A 20,361-nucleotide genomic window follows, 5' to 3' on the forward strand; every position below is an offset into this window, starting at 1 on the left:
AGAGCTTCGATGCAATAGATCTCTAGAGTCATTGATGGAGGAAAGGAATGTTCACGCTTTATACCACTGATGCAACACGGCTTCTCCCGAGATGTGACTCCAAGCTTCGTCCAGATACTCGTCCAACTTTTCTTCTTGACCTAGCACCAGACATGTATCGTGTTGAATTTGACTGGGATGATAATTTTGATATCCATAGTAATCTTTCTTGATCAATTCCGTAATTTTTCTGCCAAGTGTTTGGCAAAACAATAGACTAAATGTTGTTCTTGTTCTGGCCATCTGAACTTCATCACTATGTCCTTTTCGTCTTTGTCTTGGGATTCTACTTCCACGGTCTCCTCCCAAGCCAAAGATTCTCCACTATTCAAAGAGGGATAACAGTCTTCCATAGTTTCTAATAGTCTAGAATGACTTCTTTCAAACTATTGATTTCTATGGTATCCGGCATACAAAAGTACGTTCACTGTGTGGGGTAGAGGTTTAGCAAACTGAAGTTCCACTCGAATCTGACTGGATTTTATGGGGTGGAAATGTTCCTCGTCGCTGCCTTGGTCTGGAATGAAATCAAAAGCCCACAAAGTGTAGCCTCCTGCATAATCCTCGTACTTAATGCCGTGACTTGTGTTGGTTCCTAACTGTCCGGTTGCTTCGTAATTCTTCTTGTCACCAAACGTAGGTTCGAAGGGTCTGGTACACAGGGTCTTGCCATCGCGACTGACTTCAATCTTGGATACGTCGTAGTGATAAATGTGGACGGGATTTTCACTCAAGACTCCGTTGAAGCCCGTTTTGCTCACGATACCAAGGATTAAACTTTTGGGTAACTGCCCTTGGAACAGATGATCTACAATAGCGTGCTGTCCAGTGGGAATGATGAAAGTTTTCACTTCTACGCGTCGTATCGGATACTTAGTAGTCATTCTGCACAAAGTGTGACTGATATCGTTTCTCACTTTAGTTAACACTTCCACACGTCGTACATAGAGTTTAGTTTCTTCGATTTTGGTTTTGTAAGCGGCATCAGATGCATCCATTAAATGGAAAGCGGTACTACTGAGATTCAGTTTCAGGCGGACAACCACGTCGTTCAGCAAATACATATCTTGTAACCAAATGTCCAAATGCAAACGATCCATCAGTTGTAAACTCTTGTTGTCTGTAATTTTGTTTCTTCGTTCTATAAATCCCTTATTGTGGTCTTTCTTTACATCCACTTCAGTGTTGTTAAATTGACCTGGTGTGTCAGGTTTCCATACCACGCTAGGATCTAGACGAGTGTTCTTGGCTTCTTTTCCGTACGTCAAGAGATTTTCCAGGTAGGCACGATACGGGTAAGTATCCATGATGCCAATGACCAGTTTGTTATTCAAGTACAAATCCACTGAGCTGAACAAGGAATGCACACAATTGTTGACGGGAGCTACTGGATCAGTGTCTATACGATTTCTAGTCGGATCCTGAACTTTGACTTTCAAGTACAAGTAACTGCTATTCAGATCGATGTAATCTTCGGGCTGTCATTTGATTTCAAACTCGATGGGAGTTGATCCTGAGTCCATGACAGAGGAAACGGGATGAAATTCGACCCATTGTGATTCTTGTATTGTCATCATAGTGGGTGGCATGGCAAACATATCCAGTTCCGGTGCATCATTAGTTTGTCTCTATGATTTAATAATCAGAAACGTCTAAGTCTCGGACGGTTCTTCTTTTCTTAATCTTTCAAGCTTTATGAGTATGAAGGCTTCTGAAGGGGTACTTTCTGTGTCTTCTCTTTCTGCCTTGTTCTTGCCGTCGCGTCAGGGAAGCAGGAATGCCTGACTCAGCAGCGTCCAGGGCATTTATATTTATACCTCGTCGACCCAAAATGTCTTGCCCGTTTTCAGCAAGACATTTTTACCAACTCTCAAGAATGCTTCTTTCGGGTTTTGTTTGTCGATGATGACATTTTGGAGAAATGCTTTGCCTTATGTCAACGCCGCATCTTTCAAGGCGTGCAATCCTCATGTCACCATCGGTTTCAAAGCAGGAGCCACCGAACCAAAGGCCGATTTCAATATATCTCCTAAACCATGTCATCGCTGTCGAGCGACACCTCGATACACTGGATACATGACGTACGAGTCGTTAGAGAATCGTTTTCGAAAATGGAGTTTCACAGTGACTTTCCTTTGGTGAGTGCACTAATTTGTCCCAGATCTCCTGTTATAGCAGTGTTGACAGTGTCGAAATACGACTTACTGACGGATAAATAGTGAGGCTGTACAAATTTGCGGTGAACGTGATAGGTGTTTCCACCTTCCTCTTCAGCGTTCGTGGAAGAATCCACTTTGAAAAGAATGACACGCAGTAACGGCACGGAGGTGTGTCCCACCACGTTGTACTCCACTACATCGGAATATACAAAGATCAAATTCAGTCCTCAGTTCAGTTCTTCTGGGTAAGAAAAAACATGACAAAAGAATTGTTGTCGGAAATGGCTGCTAGTTCGCCTGTTCCTCTACTTTCTTCCTCACCTCCATGTCCCCACCCAAAATGTGAAACAATTTAGGACAAAATAAAATAGACAACACTTTGTTCCCCTTAGGAAATTTCATCAGGAGGCGACGAACTAATTTATGGGACTCAAGGGTGACACTTTTTCCCAAGGCTTTGCCAAACACTGCATTAAACCTGGCAGCATACGTCTTCGCCAGATGTTGACCACTAAAATAATATCCTGGTGGAATTGTCAACAGATAGGTGAACCGTCTAGTTGTGGGATTATGTTTTTTCATAGGGTCACCTGCAGATGGGTTTTCAATCAAGTGTTGTACTTGTTTGCCATGAAATTCGACCGCAAAAAAAATTGTTTTGGAAGGATAATGAGGACTTGTGTCGGAAGAATGATTTCTACCAAAGCCACTTCCCACTTCCCAATGGGCTTTTTGATATAATTGGATGGCCTGAGGTAATTTGGCCATGTAAAAATACAAAGTGTTATTAAGAAACACCGCCATGGAACTGTCACTGGGTAAGGTTAAGTAAAATTGGTTGTTGTTGTTCATAATTCCAGAGTTCTGTGGCTGTCCGAGGGGTCACTGGAAGTCAGAGGAGTGTCTCCGCCCAAAATGTGGTTGTTGTTGTTGGAGTGGTGACTGACGTTCGACGCAAGGCTCCCGTTGTTTCCGTTCGAGGAGTATTTCAGGGACGGATGGGGAAGAAGGTAACCGATGCAACTACTCAGTAAAATAGTCCACAATTGTTTGTCTCCTTGTTGCAAACTCAAATTGGCAATGGCAGCACTGATGACACAATACACCACAAAGATTTGGCAGAAAAAGACGATTTGCGCTTTAGGCACACGTTTTCTTCACCACACCCACAAGGATTGCTTTTGTATATCTTGCAGAGAAGAATTAGGTGACGGAGTGGTCACCGCAGCGGTAGCGATAGCTGAGACTGTGTGGAAGGGCATGATGGTCACTTCTATTTATCGTCGATGACTTGCGAAATGTCGATCCAAGAATCAAAACTGGTTGGATATCCTTTCCAAAGTACTCCGACTTCTTTGACGCTGCGTTTTCCCACTTTCGGGTTCTTCGTTCGAGAATGCTTTCGATGTCGTACACGTCGTCTTCTTTTTTGGTCACTCGTTGTAACTCGGGCAAGTAAAACGTTCCTTTTAACACTTCCCCGTTTATGTCTTCCAATTTATAGACTACAGGATGACGGCCATGCACTCGTCCAGTGACACGAAAATATTTGGTGGTCTAATTGGTTAAGTGACCTTTGTCGAAAGTGCGTTTGGTTTTGCCAATGCGCACTCAATCTCTTACTGCCAACAATCCACTTTTCTTGGAGACTGTCACTGTCGGGGACATACCACCCAGGCGCTCGAAAACGAGAACTTCGTTGTCGGGAGTCACTTCTTGAGGGGCAATTCCGAAGCTTCGATGGTAAGATTAGTTGTACGCTAGAACCAGGCGGGGTAAGATATCAATGTACTTGAGAGTTTGTTGATGCGTACAATATTTCCACATGCGATCTTTCAAGGTACGTTGAAAACGTTCCACGATGTTGGCTTTGGTGTCGGAATTCTCGGTGGTGAAAAAACGAATGTCACGTTTCTTTAATTCAGAAATTCGGTGCCTTTGTCAGTTTGCCATCGTAGAGGGTGACGACCACTTTGTTTCAATACCTCGACGTGTGGTATAGAAGGAGAAGGTGGCGAAGGTACTGGTACCGGAACAAATTCTTGCGAAGTAAGAAAATCCACTAAATCCCAATTAAAAACGACCTCTTCTGGAAGTAGGCCTGTGTTGACTTTTGTATCCACTCCTATACCATCGCTTCTCGTCCGCACGGCTGGTGCGCCCCAATTTATTGTCTTCTTAGTTTCCGTCATGTTTGAAAACTTTGTCGCATGGATTGGCTGCGCACATACGATAGCGCCTCTGTATAGGGATTGTGACGTTACAGATCGCTCTATTCGGATTGGAAGACTGGTTCCGTGTTGTGACTAAATTTTGTAACGGGTGTTTGGATTGGTGAAAAAACTCAATCCGTTTCGATCCACCCTTCCCTATAAATAACCACTGTTCACTGCATTCCCTACACCTGTTCTTGCCACAAGATGTGGACAAACCTAGAATCATCTACTCTCGTATCGTCAATGCTGTTCCGTGCGGACTTACCCATGTATGTGAAATCATCTTGGAAAATAATACAGATCACCGATACGAGTGTTTGGAAAAGAAGAATTTATGTGGAGAGACAAGGCTGTTTGAAGAGAGCCCTTGCCAGCAATCAGAAGAAGTTTGAGGAAAAGAAGTCCTATGCTAAGCCCTCTTTGTTAACGGAATAATGTTAACACAAATCCAAAGGCCCTTTTCAGGGCCACTCATATGCCTCGAAAAGATTTGCTTTCTTACCTCAGAATGTTTTTAGTATGTTGTATAATTGTTTGTCTGTTGTCTGTGTTATCTCTGTCTTTGTCCCTCTATGAATGGTAAGTCCCTTTGTCCTTAAACAACCCCTATTCCCATGTTCAATTTTCCTTGTCGCTAGACAGTCCCATACCCTTGTCGCTAGACAGACCCATTCTCTTTTGTCTCTCTATAGTCACATCCATGTTAAATTTCCCCATGTTAAATTCCCCTTGTCGCCAGGGTACAACTCCCTATTTAGGGTATTAGGGTATCCCCATACACTACTAGTATTGGTTACCTGACTTGGTCTTAGGTAAGGGACCCACACAATCTACCATTATTCTACTCAACTAAGTGGAAACTGAAATATAGAAGATAAAGAACGTTACGTATATAATTATGTAAATTTAAAAAACAATCGACGTATCGCTACATTACGATGACTTTTTTTTTTTGGGGGGGGGTAAACTGGTGGAGCGCTTGAGACAATGGGAATTTTGTGTTTTAAGTATCCACAGGTTTAACATTAGCGTGGGTCTCAGTGGACAAGGGGAATTCAACAATCCCTTTTTAACCATCATATTTCCCAATCCCCCTAATCAATTGTTATTATTATTATTATTATTATTATTATAGGTTACATACATATTGCCTAACGTTAAAATTAAAGGTGACTGTGGAAAAGACAAAAGTGGTTGTATTTCGCAGAAGTGGCTATCTCAGAAGTTACGAAAAGTGGTACTATGGCAATACAGAGGTAAAAATTTAATCATATTATACGTATTTAGGATGCATATTTTCTTCAAAAACTCTTGGTATATGTGCCAGAAAACTCTATCCTTGCAGGCACTGAAAGTTGTGCAGATATTGAAACAAAGTCTTTAAAAATTTGGCAGATTACCCATAATCTGTTTGACGAGTCAATAGCTCCGATACTTAATTATGGGGCGGAGGTTTGGGGGTTTTATGATGCCAATGATATTGAAAAAGCTCATTTGTCATTTTGTAAATATATCCTTGGTATATCTAAGTCTACTCCAAATGCATTTGTATATAACGAATTAGGAGAATTATTATGCAGTGCATAAGATAAAAACGTATATAACGTATTTTGAAATATTGGCTAACAATTCTAAAAATGCCAGAAGACAGTTATCATAAACAATGCTACGATTTACAGTTAAGATGGGGCTACAATTGTGATTGCTGGACTAACTATGTTAAATAGCTTCTATTTACATTTGGGTTTGGCAGTGTTTGGTGTACGCATGCGTACATATATTTCTTAGATTCTTCATCCAGAGATGTTTCGATATTTTTAGGTAAAAGCTGCAGGATGAGATTAAGTCGATGGAAAGACTAAGCTTTTATAGGTCATTGGGAGTAGAATCTGCATGTCAAAAAAATATAGAATTGTTGGGAGATAACGATCTTTGTTATATAATCATTATGTTTAGAGTGTCGAACTTGCCAGTCAGAGGTAATACCGGAAGATATGAAAGTATCTGCTGTGAGGAAAGATTGTGTCAAATTTGTAACATTAACATCGAAAATGAATTTCATTTTCTTACTGCTAGTCCGCTATATGGAGAAATACGAAGAAAATACGAACCCACTATTGTATATAAAAATCCAGCTTTAGACAAATCTAGGTCCTTTATACACAGTGATGCTAGTAAAATTCGGATGACTAATTTATCATTGTGTACTATAAAAACCTTAGGGATTAGAGAAACCGTTTTATCAACGAATCCAGCTATATAAGACTTTAGATTAATATCACAAATCTTGCGCCTCGGTTTTAGGGTTACCCTTACATCCGTTTGTTTGAATACTGTACAATATATACTTGTATCTCACCTATAAACGAAACGAGCAATAATTATTACTTTCATGTATATAAACACTATTATATATATATATATATATATATATATATATATATATATATATATATATATATATATATATATATATATATATAGTATAGTTCTAGCCTACATGTCTATGTATGAATGTATGTATTTTGTTATCTTTTTTTAAATTCTATTGTGCACATGATTGTTGTCATAATCGTAACTGAAGTTTGTGAACAGTGTGAATGCCTATGGATACCTGACATTTGTTATGATTTTAAGTAAAAAAGATGTTTACGTAGCAAGAGCTCAATGGAAGCCTTGTTTACAATATGACTAGGCCCAGTAATTGTCCATTTTGATGATTGTATTTTCCGAGCAATCTACTGAGACATAATTCACTTGAAATATGTATAAAGAGGATATTTGGTAAATAGCTATTCATTTCTGTTTATTAGCAGTCTTTGGAAATATATGATCTGACTTTATAGTTTTATTTAGATATAATTTGAGTTTTTTATTTAAATTATTCACTGGAATTACAAAAACACTACTTTTGGGATTATTGAGAATTCATTAAAAGACATTCGGGAATATATTATTGTGGTACACCAGGACATTTAAGACTCTTGGTACATCATGACGTTCAAAACTATCGAAAAGTATTCGAAACTTTCTATACGTTTGAACTTTTAATAGAACATTTAAGATAATTTGGATTTAATTCACATTTCTGTAAGCTTGTCTTAAAGTTTCGTTTTGTATTCGCGGAAAATAAATTATTTGTAGATTTTACTAAACGTTTTGGTTTCGCTTTCTTTTTGTTGCATAGTTTAAGACAGGAGTCGAAACTCTCTCTCTTTATATATATATATATATATATATATATATATATATATATATATATATATATATATATATATATATATATATATACAAGTTTTATATGTAAGAACAGACGTTTAAAAGAGATATGCATATACATTTTATTAAACTAGTTTAAGATATGTATAAATTGTACAAGAAAGTGTTAATTCCTAATGGGGATGTATCCATTGATTTCATGTAATAGACATAAATATAAATGTGATACACGTGTGCCATTCAGTTTCAAAACATTGCGGTGTTTTCCTTTTATAGGTACATGATACATTTTACATTATTTATTTTACATCTTGCAAATGTATTATCATTGTAAATAATTTGCAAGCACAACAATAGATAGGGTTGTTATAAAATCTCTTGTTGAGATTCAATAGATAATCTATTCATATATAACTTCACAGAGTTGTGGATTTTAAAAGTTGGCCCGAACATTACATACTTCCTTTACCGTTTTCCATGAAGAGAATTCTCCAGTATTCTGGGCATTTATGAATGGTGTTTCTCTTGCAAAATATTGTTTTCCTATCCTCCGACCGTAACAATTTTATACAGTCGGGTCCAGCATGGACATCTGAAAATGTATTTGAATTGAACATTTTATAGGATATATTATATGAAATAAAAACATCTTTCCAAACTTTATTATCAATAATTCAAAACTGTAAAAAAAAAAAAAAAAAAAAAAAACCACCTCCACCACCATCCTGACAATAATAACATTAGAACAATAAATTGATATCCTAGTTTGCTCCATTTTTATTTTTGGTTATTTTTCTGGTCAAGGATATTTGAAGACAAAATATGAAATTTGTCAATCAATTATTACAACGCATCGTTCAAAACGGTTGCGACCGCTCTGGAGGCCTAAGTGGTTAGAGCTTTCGCCTCAGATGCGGGAGGTTGTGGGTTCGACCCCAGGCCGATAAATACAATAGTCGTTTAAAATGGTACTAGCAGCTGCCTCGCTAGGCGCTCATTAAGAGGTTAGTGTTAGGACTGATCAGGATAGTATTACTGGGTGTGACATCATAATTCTACCTGTCTGCGGCATGATGACCCAGTGCTATACATCACTACAAACTGCCACACTGCAGACATTGTAGAGATATGACTGAAAAAGTGTTAAAGCTACGTGAAAAGTCCAAAGCATACACACTGTCACACTTTTCTTGTTATCTTTTAAATTGACCCTTTCAACGTATTGATTTTTAATGAACCATTGTGAAGGTATTGGTAAACACATTACTATGTGATATAACTGTGATAATGTGAGTGCTTTTATCACAATAGATTTCGGACATAAAGTAAATATTCTCTTAGATCTTTCCACAGAAAATTGTAATGTGAGCATTGTATTTTTAACAGTCCTTACGAACAAAAAGTTATCTTCAGAATACTGAGGTAGCAGAAATTAGTTTCCATCTTTGTTTATACCAATAATAGCATTATTATTTTTAACAACTAATAATAATATCTCTGCGCAACGTAAAAAAGAACAAACAAGGTGAATGTGATTGCCTAAACCTCATCCTGAGATTCTCTCTCTCTCTCTCTCTCTCTCTCTCTCTCCAAGGAGAGATCTAAACGATTTAAGAATGTGATAAAAGTAATTTAAATAAAAAGTTCCATTGCACAGAATCGAAACCTTTTTCAAATCCTTTTTTTGTAGGAACATTGCACTGCATACTGCTCTTATATTGTCATAATTGGATCCACCAGCCATAAAACCAATTTCGGCATAGCAAATTAAGTACGTTATTTTTAATTAAAACATCGTATTGGCAATACATAAGGAGACCACTGTATAGGTAACTAAAGGGAGGGATATTGGTATCTAATTCTTTAAAGAATTCATCTCTTTATCATGCTTAGGAATAATAGGTTACTGCATTTGTATGGGAAAATATAAATGAGTTTTTCTAAGCAATGCTGCACGATGTCAGGACATAAGTATTATTCAGAAAAACGAGTTCATTTATTCATTTAGAACTGTATTAACCTTTTTGTTATATACACATTTAGCTTTTGTTCCAAATATTTATAATATAAAGTTCGCGTTGCTAGGCTAGTAATAAAAATTTCGCGGCCTTGATCATTTCTTGGAACCCAATAAATATGATTAGCAGCAATACATAAGAAAGTACATTAGGAGGAAGTTAAAGATGCAAACAGTTAAGTATATTTATTTACCATTATTATTACCAGCTAAGACGACATATATTTATGCCCTGTCACTTTTATGCTCTTTGCTAGAGGAACCCCAGCTATTTACATGACCCATATTACCTCTATCGATACTAAAAATAGACACATTGCCTTAAGAAGTAACATGGGGAAAATTGCAAAGCAGCTACGGTTTAACAGCGTATTTCTCCAGAGGAAATTAGACCTCTTTCGTCGTATTGACTTCTTGGCTCTGAAACTTATAATTTGCTACTAAAAAAAACGCCTTTTTAAGTTTAATTTTTGTTTTCGAATTTAATATTTGGACTGACTTGTAAAAGGGTACGTCTCTCATGGAGACGGGATAGCCTTTGGCCTTAATATGCCTTTCTATTCTTTTTGTATAGACCCTTGAGAGAACGTGCCATATCCGAAACCATTTGGCTTGCGAATAGTTATGAACATTTTTCCTAAATAACTGCTTAAATGATCAGAATTGTGTTTTCAATACTGTGTCTCTCACATCTGATGTGGACATTCCGGAAAACACATTCATTTGTTCACTAGCTTGAAAATTTCTCTTGTAACTTAGTTAACTTATCCACATCGCCAACTATATCATTTCTGCTTTCTAATGGACCCACAAATCGTTTAGTTCATCCACAGTCAAATCTAATAGATTAATAGCTCCGGAGTAGTCTGGTACATGAGCGTACTGAAAAGGCCTAGTTTGGTCCTGATAATATTACATTGGAGTACGGCACCAGGGATGAGTATTCTTCTTATCCACTGACCAAGGAGGAGAATGGAGTAAATTCGAACTCTTAATTTCTTTTTAACCATAACACAAGATGATTCATTTATTAAGAAACATTGAATAAAGTCAAAGTTCACAACCAGAATACTAACATTGTCTTGAGGTACAGTTTGGCATATGATAATTTCACACAAGGTCAGGGTACACATTAGCATTATACTATCATTATCTTGAGGTACAGTTTGGCATATGATAATTTCACACAAGGTCAGGGTACGCATTAGCACTATACTATCATTGTCTTGAGGTACAGTTTGGCATATGATAATTTCACACAAGGTCGGGGTACACATTAGCATTATACTATCATTGTCTTGAGGTACAGTTTGGCATATGATAATTTCACACAAGGTCAGGGTACGCATTAGCACTATACTATCATTGTCTTGAGGTACAGTTTGGCATATGATAATTTCACACGCGTTCAGGGTTCACATTATCACTATAATATCATTGTCTTGAAGTACAGTTTGGCATATGATAATTTTACACAAGGTCGGGGTACACATTAGCACTATACTATCATGATCTTGAGGTACAGTTTGGCATATGATAATTTCAATCAAGGTCGGGGTACACATTAGCACTATACTATCATTGTCTTGAGGTACAGTTTGGCATATGAAAATTTCACACAAGGATTGGGGTATACATTAGCACTATACTATCATTGTCTTGAGGTACAGTTTCGCATATGATAATATCACACAAGTTCAGGGTACACATTAGCACTATACTATCATTGTCTTGAGGTACAGTTTGGCATATGATAATTTCACAAAAGATCGGGGTACACATTAGCATTATACTATCATTGTCTTGAGGTACAGTTTGGCATATGATAATTTCACACAAGGTCAGGGTACACATTAGCATTATACTATCACTGTCTTGAGGTACAGTTTGGCATATGATAATTTCACACAAGGTCGGGGTACACATTAGCACTATAATATCATTGTCTTGAGGTACAGTTTTGCATATGATAATTTCACACAAAGTCGGGGTACACATTTAATTAGCACTATACTATTAATTCATTTTAGTATTACTTCTTTGGTGAATGAACATTATATAAGATTTATCATATTTGGATTTTGTTTTAAGGGCCCATTATAATTATAATTTAGTTGTAATAAAGTTTATTACAGAAAAGAAAATATGACTTGATTATAATATGTGAAATGGAAAATAGGCAAGAAAAACACTTGCTTGACTTTACACTTCAACTATTGCATAATGCCTATTTGAATTTAATTGATATAAATGGAAATAAATTGGTTGTTAAGTCGGTGAGGAATACATGATCAATATGATTTTGTGAGTAATCGATTTAAAGGATTTTGTTTTTAAAAAATCTTTTTTCTCTGACAAAGACGGGTAATAATTAGAACCTAAATAGACGATATCCTGGCATTAATCCGCTTGATTAATGAGCCGCAAAATTAATTAATCAGTATCAAAAGTGTTTCTTTTGTTTGTTTTGCTTGCGCGCCAAAGTGCATACTTAGCTCAGGTGCATTCATGGTAAACATGTCTTTAACTGGTGTGTATATAAACGTCGTTAATTTTATTATAGTTCAAATGAGCTTGTCTGTTGATATACTAAAATCTTTATCAGTTCAGTCTAGATTTAGAAGTCTACAATGTCTTCGAAAAAGCGCATAATTGATGTCATTTAAATTGTACGTCTGACTGCATACTTTGCAACTCTCGCAAACAATGGAATCATTCCAATTGTGGGCAGTTATCTGCAGAACAATTTAATATCTTTTATCAAAACGATAAAGTACAATTTGTATACAACAATTGCTTCACGTTAGAGATGAAGACTTCAACTGACAACTACACTCAAGGATTATGCCTCTTAACACATGTGTCTCGTTGCGGTGTTGAAAGTCGCCGCTTCGCAGCAACAAGAGAGGGACAGTTCTTTGAGTACTTTCAGTTCTATGGAAAACAGGTCATCCCGTCCAATTTTGTGGAAACAGAGCGACACGCACAAGAAATTATGAACAAATGTGGTTTGTCTTGGTTTGGTCTACCTTCACTATCTAGTTGCGACGGCAACTGCCGTTTCAACTCTATATCAATGGCGTTGGCGGAGAGTGAAGATTTGGCGTCAGAATTGAGGTTGCACACATCAGTATGGACTATAATTGCACATTCTGCTGTATTATGTTTACCAATTTAGACTCTGTATCCTAGAATGAATGGTCCGTTGGACAAAACTCATGAAGTGTTGACTAAATTGTTTCCTTCAGAAGATATCCAAAACAATGCACAGCTTACCATATTGTGGAGTAGAATGGGTCCAGTGCATAATACTATTTGGACTGCTAATCAATTTTTATAAAGAAAATTGGCACTCATGCAAACAACGCGCAATTTCAGCCTCCCGAAATGAGTAAACCCTTCGTAGGCAGTATCCGGAATTTTTATTTCGTAGTAACGGACAATATGGAGAAGGATTTTAAAATTATCAGAACCGAGAAGACATCATCATCAAAGACATTATCAGAGACAATAAACAGTTTCGCAATAGACAATGGTAGCATTATAAATCCGCAGATTGTTGCTACTCATCAGTGCAAACTACTGAGCGATCGATGATGATAACTCTGTTATGTCAACTGAAATGAACGGTGACAACACTGATGAGAACGCTGAAAATGATTCTAAACCAGTCAGTTTCCTTGTTCCTATGAACGTGAATTAATTAAATATCAGGACAGTGACATTCTGGTCATGAAGCGTACAAACTGATCACTAAAACGAATGCATGCACAATCAGGTGCCACCTGGAACTAAGTCTAATTGTTTTCTGTTAGTGGATAACTCGAAGAATGTAAGTCGATTGGAATCGAAGAAAAAATGTGAATTTTACGACGATTGTGGAATATGGAATACTGCAAAGGGCAACACAGTTAAATCAATATTTGTGGTTAAAAATGGAGACTTGATAAATGTTGAGCACAAAAATCAGAAGTACTGCCTTAAGAAAAGATGCGAAGGTCAGGTATACTGGGAAGCTCTCGAACAACAACCTGCCGAGGAGAGCATTGTCGTCTTAAGCAGGTACTACGCTACTCTGAAAAGAGATCCAATTTTTAAAAGAAGGGTTTTATACATTGTAAATAATGTTGATCAAACCTTGAGCAATAGCGCGCTGTTCAAATACAAAGGAATTCAACCAGTAACTTCACAATCGCATGGAAACGCGCATTCTGGACAAACATTCACAAGAACAAAACCAAAAACCACAGAAAAAATTAACGAAAATTTAAAGAAGCAGTAACCGAGAGAAATCTTTCGTTGCTTGAAAAAAGAGTACTCCATCAATTGTGCACGGGACTTTAGAGTGATACGAAGCCAGAAGTATAATGCCAGGAAAAGAGAAAAAAGCAGCTGAGCAAGAGACACCAATGTAGCTGATGAGATTTTAGACGTGTTGGGAATGTTAAATGAACACCCTTACGTACAAACTGTGATACACAACAAATTACAAGTGCCATCAATTATCTGCTACACTAAAGAACAAATAAAGGATCTGAAACACTTCTTAACAAACACAAAGAACAACGGAATGGTACTGACCGAACATTCGGCCTTGGAAACTTTTATGTGACATTGTTGGTGTACAAAAATCAGATAGTTGTGAGGAAAAATACAAATGACTATCCTATCTTTCTTGGTCCTTTCCTTCCTCACAAAGACGCGTCGTATAACTCGTACAAAGCATTTTTGGAGCATGTGGCAACTGAACTTGATAATGATGTGGAGACCATTGAAATGCGAATATCAGAGAATATGGAATTAGGCATGGAGGACGAGAAAACTCTGACCAAGGCTATCGAACACGTGTTTCCTCTTGCTAGACGATATTTGTGTACAAAACATCTAAAAGACAATATTAAGTTTTACCTACAAAACAAGGTAGGGATTGACAAGGGCGAGCGTGATACAGTAATGAGGTCTCTGTTTAGTAGCGAAAGTATCGTCGACGCCAATACTACCATGGAGTTTGAAAGCTGCTCTGAAAAAATTGAGCAATTAATAAAAGAATAGTTTGACAGCTTCGAACGATACTATGTCAATAATCTAAAACAAAGACTTTGAAAATTTGTGTTTGAACTGAATCGGCAGAGCAAAGAAAACAAACACAGGACCAATAACAACGCAGTGTCCATCAATAATGTTTCAAAAATTCGGTTGACTGGAAGCCTAAACATAGTAGAGATTTAATAAACAAACTTTACGACGTTACAGACTTACAGAAGTTCTCAACATGACACGGGAAATTATCAATTGACTAATGAAAAACGAATCTACCATGTTCATGATGCAGCCTGGCGTTGCAAGTCTGAGGAAGAAAAAGACGAACTCATCCAAAATGTTCTCGTGGTCTCAAAACATAGGCAAAATTAAAAAATTCATAAAATCAAAAGATGGGAAATTTTAAGTCATTAATAAGGCAAACCGGGAGAGCGACGGCGTCCCGTGAACGAAGGACAAAAAGCGATGATTTTGTTTTTTGAGATAAATGATATCAAAAAGGAAAATCAACAACGAGAAATTTACTCTATATCTAATAGAAATGGCAGAAAGAAGAAAACAACAAAAAACAACAACAACAAAACAAAAGAAAAAACAAAAAAAAAAAACCGAAGAACATCAATAAAAATGGGCCATGGAAAGAGCGCCTCCACGTGGTGTGGTCTGGATACATATAGATAAATGAAAATAAAACGAGCATTTAATTACTTTGCAGTGCAATTGTTATTCATTTATCCATGTGTAACAGTACTTCTGTACTTAGAATAAGATGCACGAACGATAACTCTTCGCCACTGTGGTTGACTAGGTCAGTTAAAAAAATTTCTTGGATTTTTAAATTTCAATTTTGGGGTATTTAAGATTAAATTAAACAATTTTCTGGTCAAGTGATAAAGAAATTCGACTGTAAAACGTGATTTTAGGTGTCTTGGGGTGTTTTCAAGAGCATTTGGGTGTCTTGTGGTCTTGCCGTTGGTGATGACCGAAACGGGTAAAAACTCTACTGATGTTAAACGATAATTATACAATGCATGATTATGTTAATTACGTTTATTTGACTTTATTTACTTGTATATATTTATTATGGGTAAATAAGAGTGTAATGATACAGTCTTGGGGTATCTTAGTGTAGTCTTGGGGTGTTTTTGGGGTGTTTAGTCGGACCGAAATATTACCGAGGTAGACAGCATGACAGGACAGTCAACATGTGTATGTACCAAAAAAATAAAGAAGAGAAAAACCAAACTAAATGCAACGATGTATACAAATGAAACAACAGGGGCTGTCAACACACTGAGTATGTATCGTATAGTCGCAATTGGTTAACTAGAAATAGTCATTAATCAAATTATCAAGGATGCCAGCCGCTGGCATTGATACCGCCTATTTTCGATAACTCAAAACATGTAGACTATACCAGCTAACAATTAATCGATGAAGTAAACAAAACATAAGATCATAGATAATATTAATGTCAACTGGTTTGAACAATTTACTGCTAATGCACAAATTTAAAAAAACGAGACCGAATTGGGCGGTTTGTATGAATAGTGTTTACCGTATACATGCATGTGCATTTCACTCCATCTACGCAGGTTACTACAATACAAAAGTAGTTCCTAACATGCGATACTATTTTTGGACACACATATCGTGCAATATGAAGCAGTATAAATACTTCACGATTCTGACAATGTTAAGTTAACGGAGAAAAAAAAATGAGTATGGAATAATACAAATAATAACTCCTCTCTTTTAAGTTGCTGATAGGCTGTTTATTTCATTACTATTGTAATATACCTAGGAAGAAATTATCCCAAGTCATTAATTTAAAAAAAAATCATAGAAACCTCATATGAAAAATAACACCTGAACCACTATTCTTACAATTTTTCATGTCTCTGATGGTAGCAAAAGTTTCGGAAAATATCTTACCACTTTAGCATTAACTCTATCTTCAATACAATATTGGAATATGAAAGTCATCAAGTCTTATGTTGATGTCCACGTTTTCGAAATTTCATGAGGCAAATATACTTTTATGATAGGATTATTTCCCTTCCATAATGTCTTTGTTGGTATTAAGGATATTATTGTCTATTTTATATTACATTTCATGTATTTACTGAGATAGTTACAATTTCCTAAAGTGCAAAATTATTCAGTTATTTTCTCACCTTCAGTTTATTTATATGTAAAACGTATCACAAGATCCTGAAGGTTTTGTTGAAGTAACTCTTGCAAATCGATTTGCTTTTCGTCTATCAAATTACTATTAATTATTTCATTATCCTTTTATAAAAATAATCTCTTGAATTAAGTCGTTTTCTCTAATATTTCTTTGCTTTTCTTGAACGTATCGCCATAAAAAGTACTTCAAGAAATAATTGATCCATTATCTTAAATTGCGTATTGTCATTTGACATGATTGACATAATTTTGGATATGAATATCAGAACATTCTTGTACTTCTGTGTCTTTAATTATTTGTTTCATATTCTCAACATATATACTCAGCATATATACTGTTTGTAAATAATGAGTTATTAGGCTTCTTCCAGGAAGATTTTTCTATCCTAATGCTCCCTACTTCATATTCGAATGTTATTTTAGAAAGGTCAGTTCTATGTCGCGGTTCAATGTTTGCAGTTTCAATATATATGGGTTCGCAGGAATCAGGAATAAAATTAGGACTTGCCCCGTGGCGTCGCTGTGAATCTTTACTTTAATATACAAATTTATCTCCAGATACTAATGAGCCGAAACTTGCAAGCAATAGTCGTTTAATTAACTTTCAACTGTTCTTACAGATTTGGATACTTTTCATTTGGATCATAAATAATAAATTAAAATATAGTCATGTTTATATTTCCTATTTCATACCTACACAGTTATTTTTTCTCTGTATTTTTGTGTGTTCCCTTAACTTTAGATCAAAATTATTGTCAAAAAGAGATTGCTTATCTCTTGATTGGCCCAATAAATTGCTAAAGAAACATTCATAACCCCACTGACTATATATGGATGTTCTCCATTTTGTAGACAATGTGCATATTGTAGAAAATATATTGAAACTAGCTTATGTTAGTAATGTTTAAAAATATAAATCTTATGTCATCTTGGATTTATCGCCTAAACCCTGCCAATTCATTGCTGAAGTTGTTGTAAGAGTCATTGGGTAAAAGACAAAAGTTTGCTTCTGTCCGGAAAACTACTCTCGCAGTTCTCTGAAAAATGACGTTAAATCCTACAACAACTCTCGCAGTTCAGTACATCAAACCTTAATTTAATTGCACCCAGAATCTGAGGACGAATAAGAATATATTTGTAAGATTATCTTCACATAGCAAAGATCACCGTTAGGACGCGGGAAAGGAAGATAAAGACGAGAATGTGAATAAAGAGGCGAAGCCTAGATATATAAATAACTTCGTAACAAAGAAAGCTAACACACGACTATCCACGTCACATAGCATGAAAACAATATTCAGGAACGCATGAGCAGATCTCTCTCTCTCTCTCTTTCTCTCTCTCTCTCTCATGTTATAGAATGGTAAATTTTGTAGCAAACGAAACAAATTTAAAAGAGTCTTTTCTTTCCCACCAATCTAACTCGCATAAATACTAATAAGGGATGTAATGCACATTTGATTGATGCTCTTTTTGCTTTGCTAAGTCATACAAATTTTATCAAAACGCAATGTAAATCGTTCCCGAATAATTCACTGCGTATTTTATATATTAGATTTTACAGTTTACAATGAAAGATCTCACCTAAATTATATGTCAGATTTTAAGTTTGCACTGAAGAATCTCTAATTCCATTTGAGATTTTACATGTTACAACGAAAGATCACTTCTATTTGAGATTTTGCAGGTTACAATGAAAGATCAATTCTATTTGAGATTTTGCAGTTTACAATGAAAGATCACTTCTATTTGAGATTTTGCAGGTTACAATGAAAGGTCACTTCTATTTGAGATTTTGCAGTTTACAATGAAAGCTCTGACTATGATTTTATTTGAGATTTACATTTTACAATGAGTGATCTCACTCAGCTTGTGAGTGTTTGCACAAACATGATAGAAAGATATCATCACAAACAAATAACAGTTAAACAGCGATCATCACAAACAAAAACAAAGTTAAACAGCAGTCAACACAAACAAATACATTGAAAAATGAAGAATAGTTAAGATATTAAAAAGTAATTTGATGTCACTGTGTGAAGACTAAATAATAAATATTTTTAAAGTATATATTTTAATTCTCTTTAATACATTATTTGGATTAATTCGGAAACTATACAGACATGTAGAAATTGTTATTATATTAAAACGTATAATCTGTTTGTTCGGAATAAATTACGTTAACGATAACTGAAACTTGCCATTTTGAAATTAACTATGGACCTTCCTGCAATGGTGTGAGACAGAGTAAAGCATCCAAAAGATGTTGTGCATATTCATGCATTCATCTGTATTCTACATTCTATACAGCTCTTTCGTTACTGGTTGCGTTTTCAAGTAATATATATTTGAGCAATATTACTGATATACACAAACATAGCAAGTATTTGATCATATCCATATATTCATAAAAGTCGGAGTCTGGATATGATAGCTCATCTATTCCACTTGTTAACGTGTGTTGGGGTTGGGAAAATTACAATAATGTAGTCATCATGAAATAATCACATTATGATATTCTTTATTAAACTATGATTTTCGTGATCAAAATGTATTTAGACACAAATCGGCTGTAAAGTCATGACTACTATAGTTTTGTGGTTTAGTTGTATTTAGACACAAATTGGCTGTAAAGTCATGGCTACTATAGTTTTGTGGTTCAGTTGTATTTAGACACAAATTGGTTATACATATGTATTACATTCTGAAACCGAGGTTAGATTTTAGCATGAAACAAAATGAGTATTAGAATGAGCGTTATTATACTTTGGGGAATACCTGACTCTATTTACTTTTCAATGCAGTGGCATAAATTCTTGTGATAGTTGAAGCTATGCATGGAATAACTCGACACCACAGAGAATACCTGATTTTAGTAAAGATGTTAGGGATAATAATAATCACTTATCTTTCATAAGAAGCTAGCATTAAGAAGCTACCTTTCATAAAAAGCTATCTCGGCCGTAACATTAATGAATAAAACACACCTTACCACAAAGCACCTCAGATGTAACAGTCATGAACAAATAATGCATTACCACCAAGCATTTAAACCGTAGCAGTCATGAATAAAGCATAAAATAACACCAAACTAGATCGTCTCAAAAGTAGCTGAAAACGTCCCATCTTCTCAAGCAGAATATAAGATTAGGAAGTTTTCAAATAACAGGCACAGATAGGTACAAACGGGAAAAGTCTTGATATTTCTTCTCCAATAATGAGGTGTGCTCATGGCATCATAGAATGATACTGCCTTGGAGCGATACGGATTCTAGAAAAGAAAGTAAAATGTTTTCAAATAAACACACAAATCTGATTAAGATAATGAAATATTGCCAGTTCTTTAATTAAACGATGAAACTCGAGATGAGTAACTAAAAAGCACTTCCTCTACAAAATGTAGAGATACTCATCTGCTGTAATTAACGAAAAGGGGCGATGGTTCATGGGTTTCAATTTAACAAAAATAGAACAGCAAATA

General features: G+C 35.8%; 1 protein-coding gene across 2 annotated transcripts in view; it reads right to left on the bottom strand.

Annotated features, from left to right (window-relative positions):
- Nucleotides 1-19,376: 19,376 nt before the first annotated feature.
- The window catches only part of LOC149799197 (uncharacterized), a 77,318-nt gene continuing 76,333 nt past the window's right edge, over nt 19,377-20,361 (bottom strand). For both annotated transcript variants that reach the window (XM_089958459.1, XM_089958458.1), the window contains exon 14: nt 19,377-20,151. In XM_089958459.1, coding sequence (XP_089814585.1) covers nt 20,117-20,151 — 35 coding nt within the window. In that variant the 3' untranslated portion in view covers nt 19,377-20,116. The remainder of the gene's footprint in view (nt 20,152-20,361) is intronic.

This window comes from Sinohyriopsis cumingii, chromosome 5 (assembly GCF_028554795.1).
Source record: "Sinohyriopsis cumingii isolate HCF-2022 chromosome 5, ASM2855479v2, whole genome shotgun sequence".
Lineage (NCBI taxonomy): Eukaryota > Metazoa > Mollusca > Bivalvia > Unionida > Unionidae > Sinohyriopsis > Sinohyriopsis cumingii.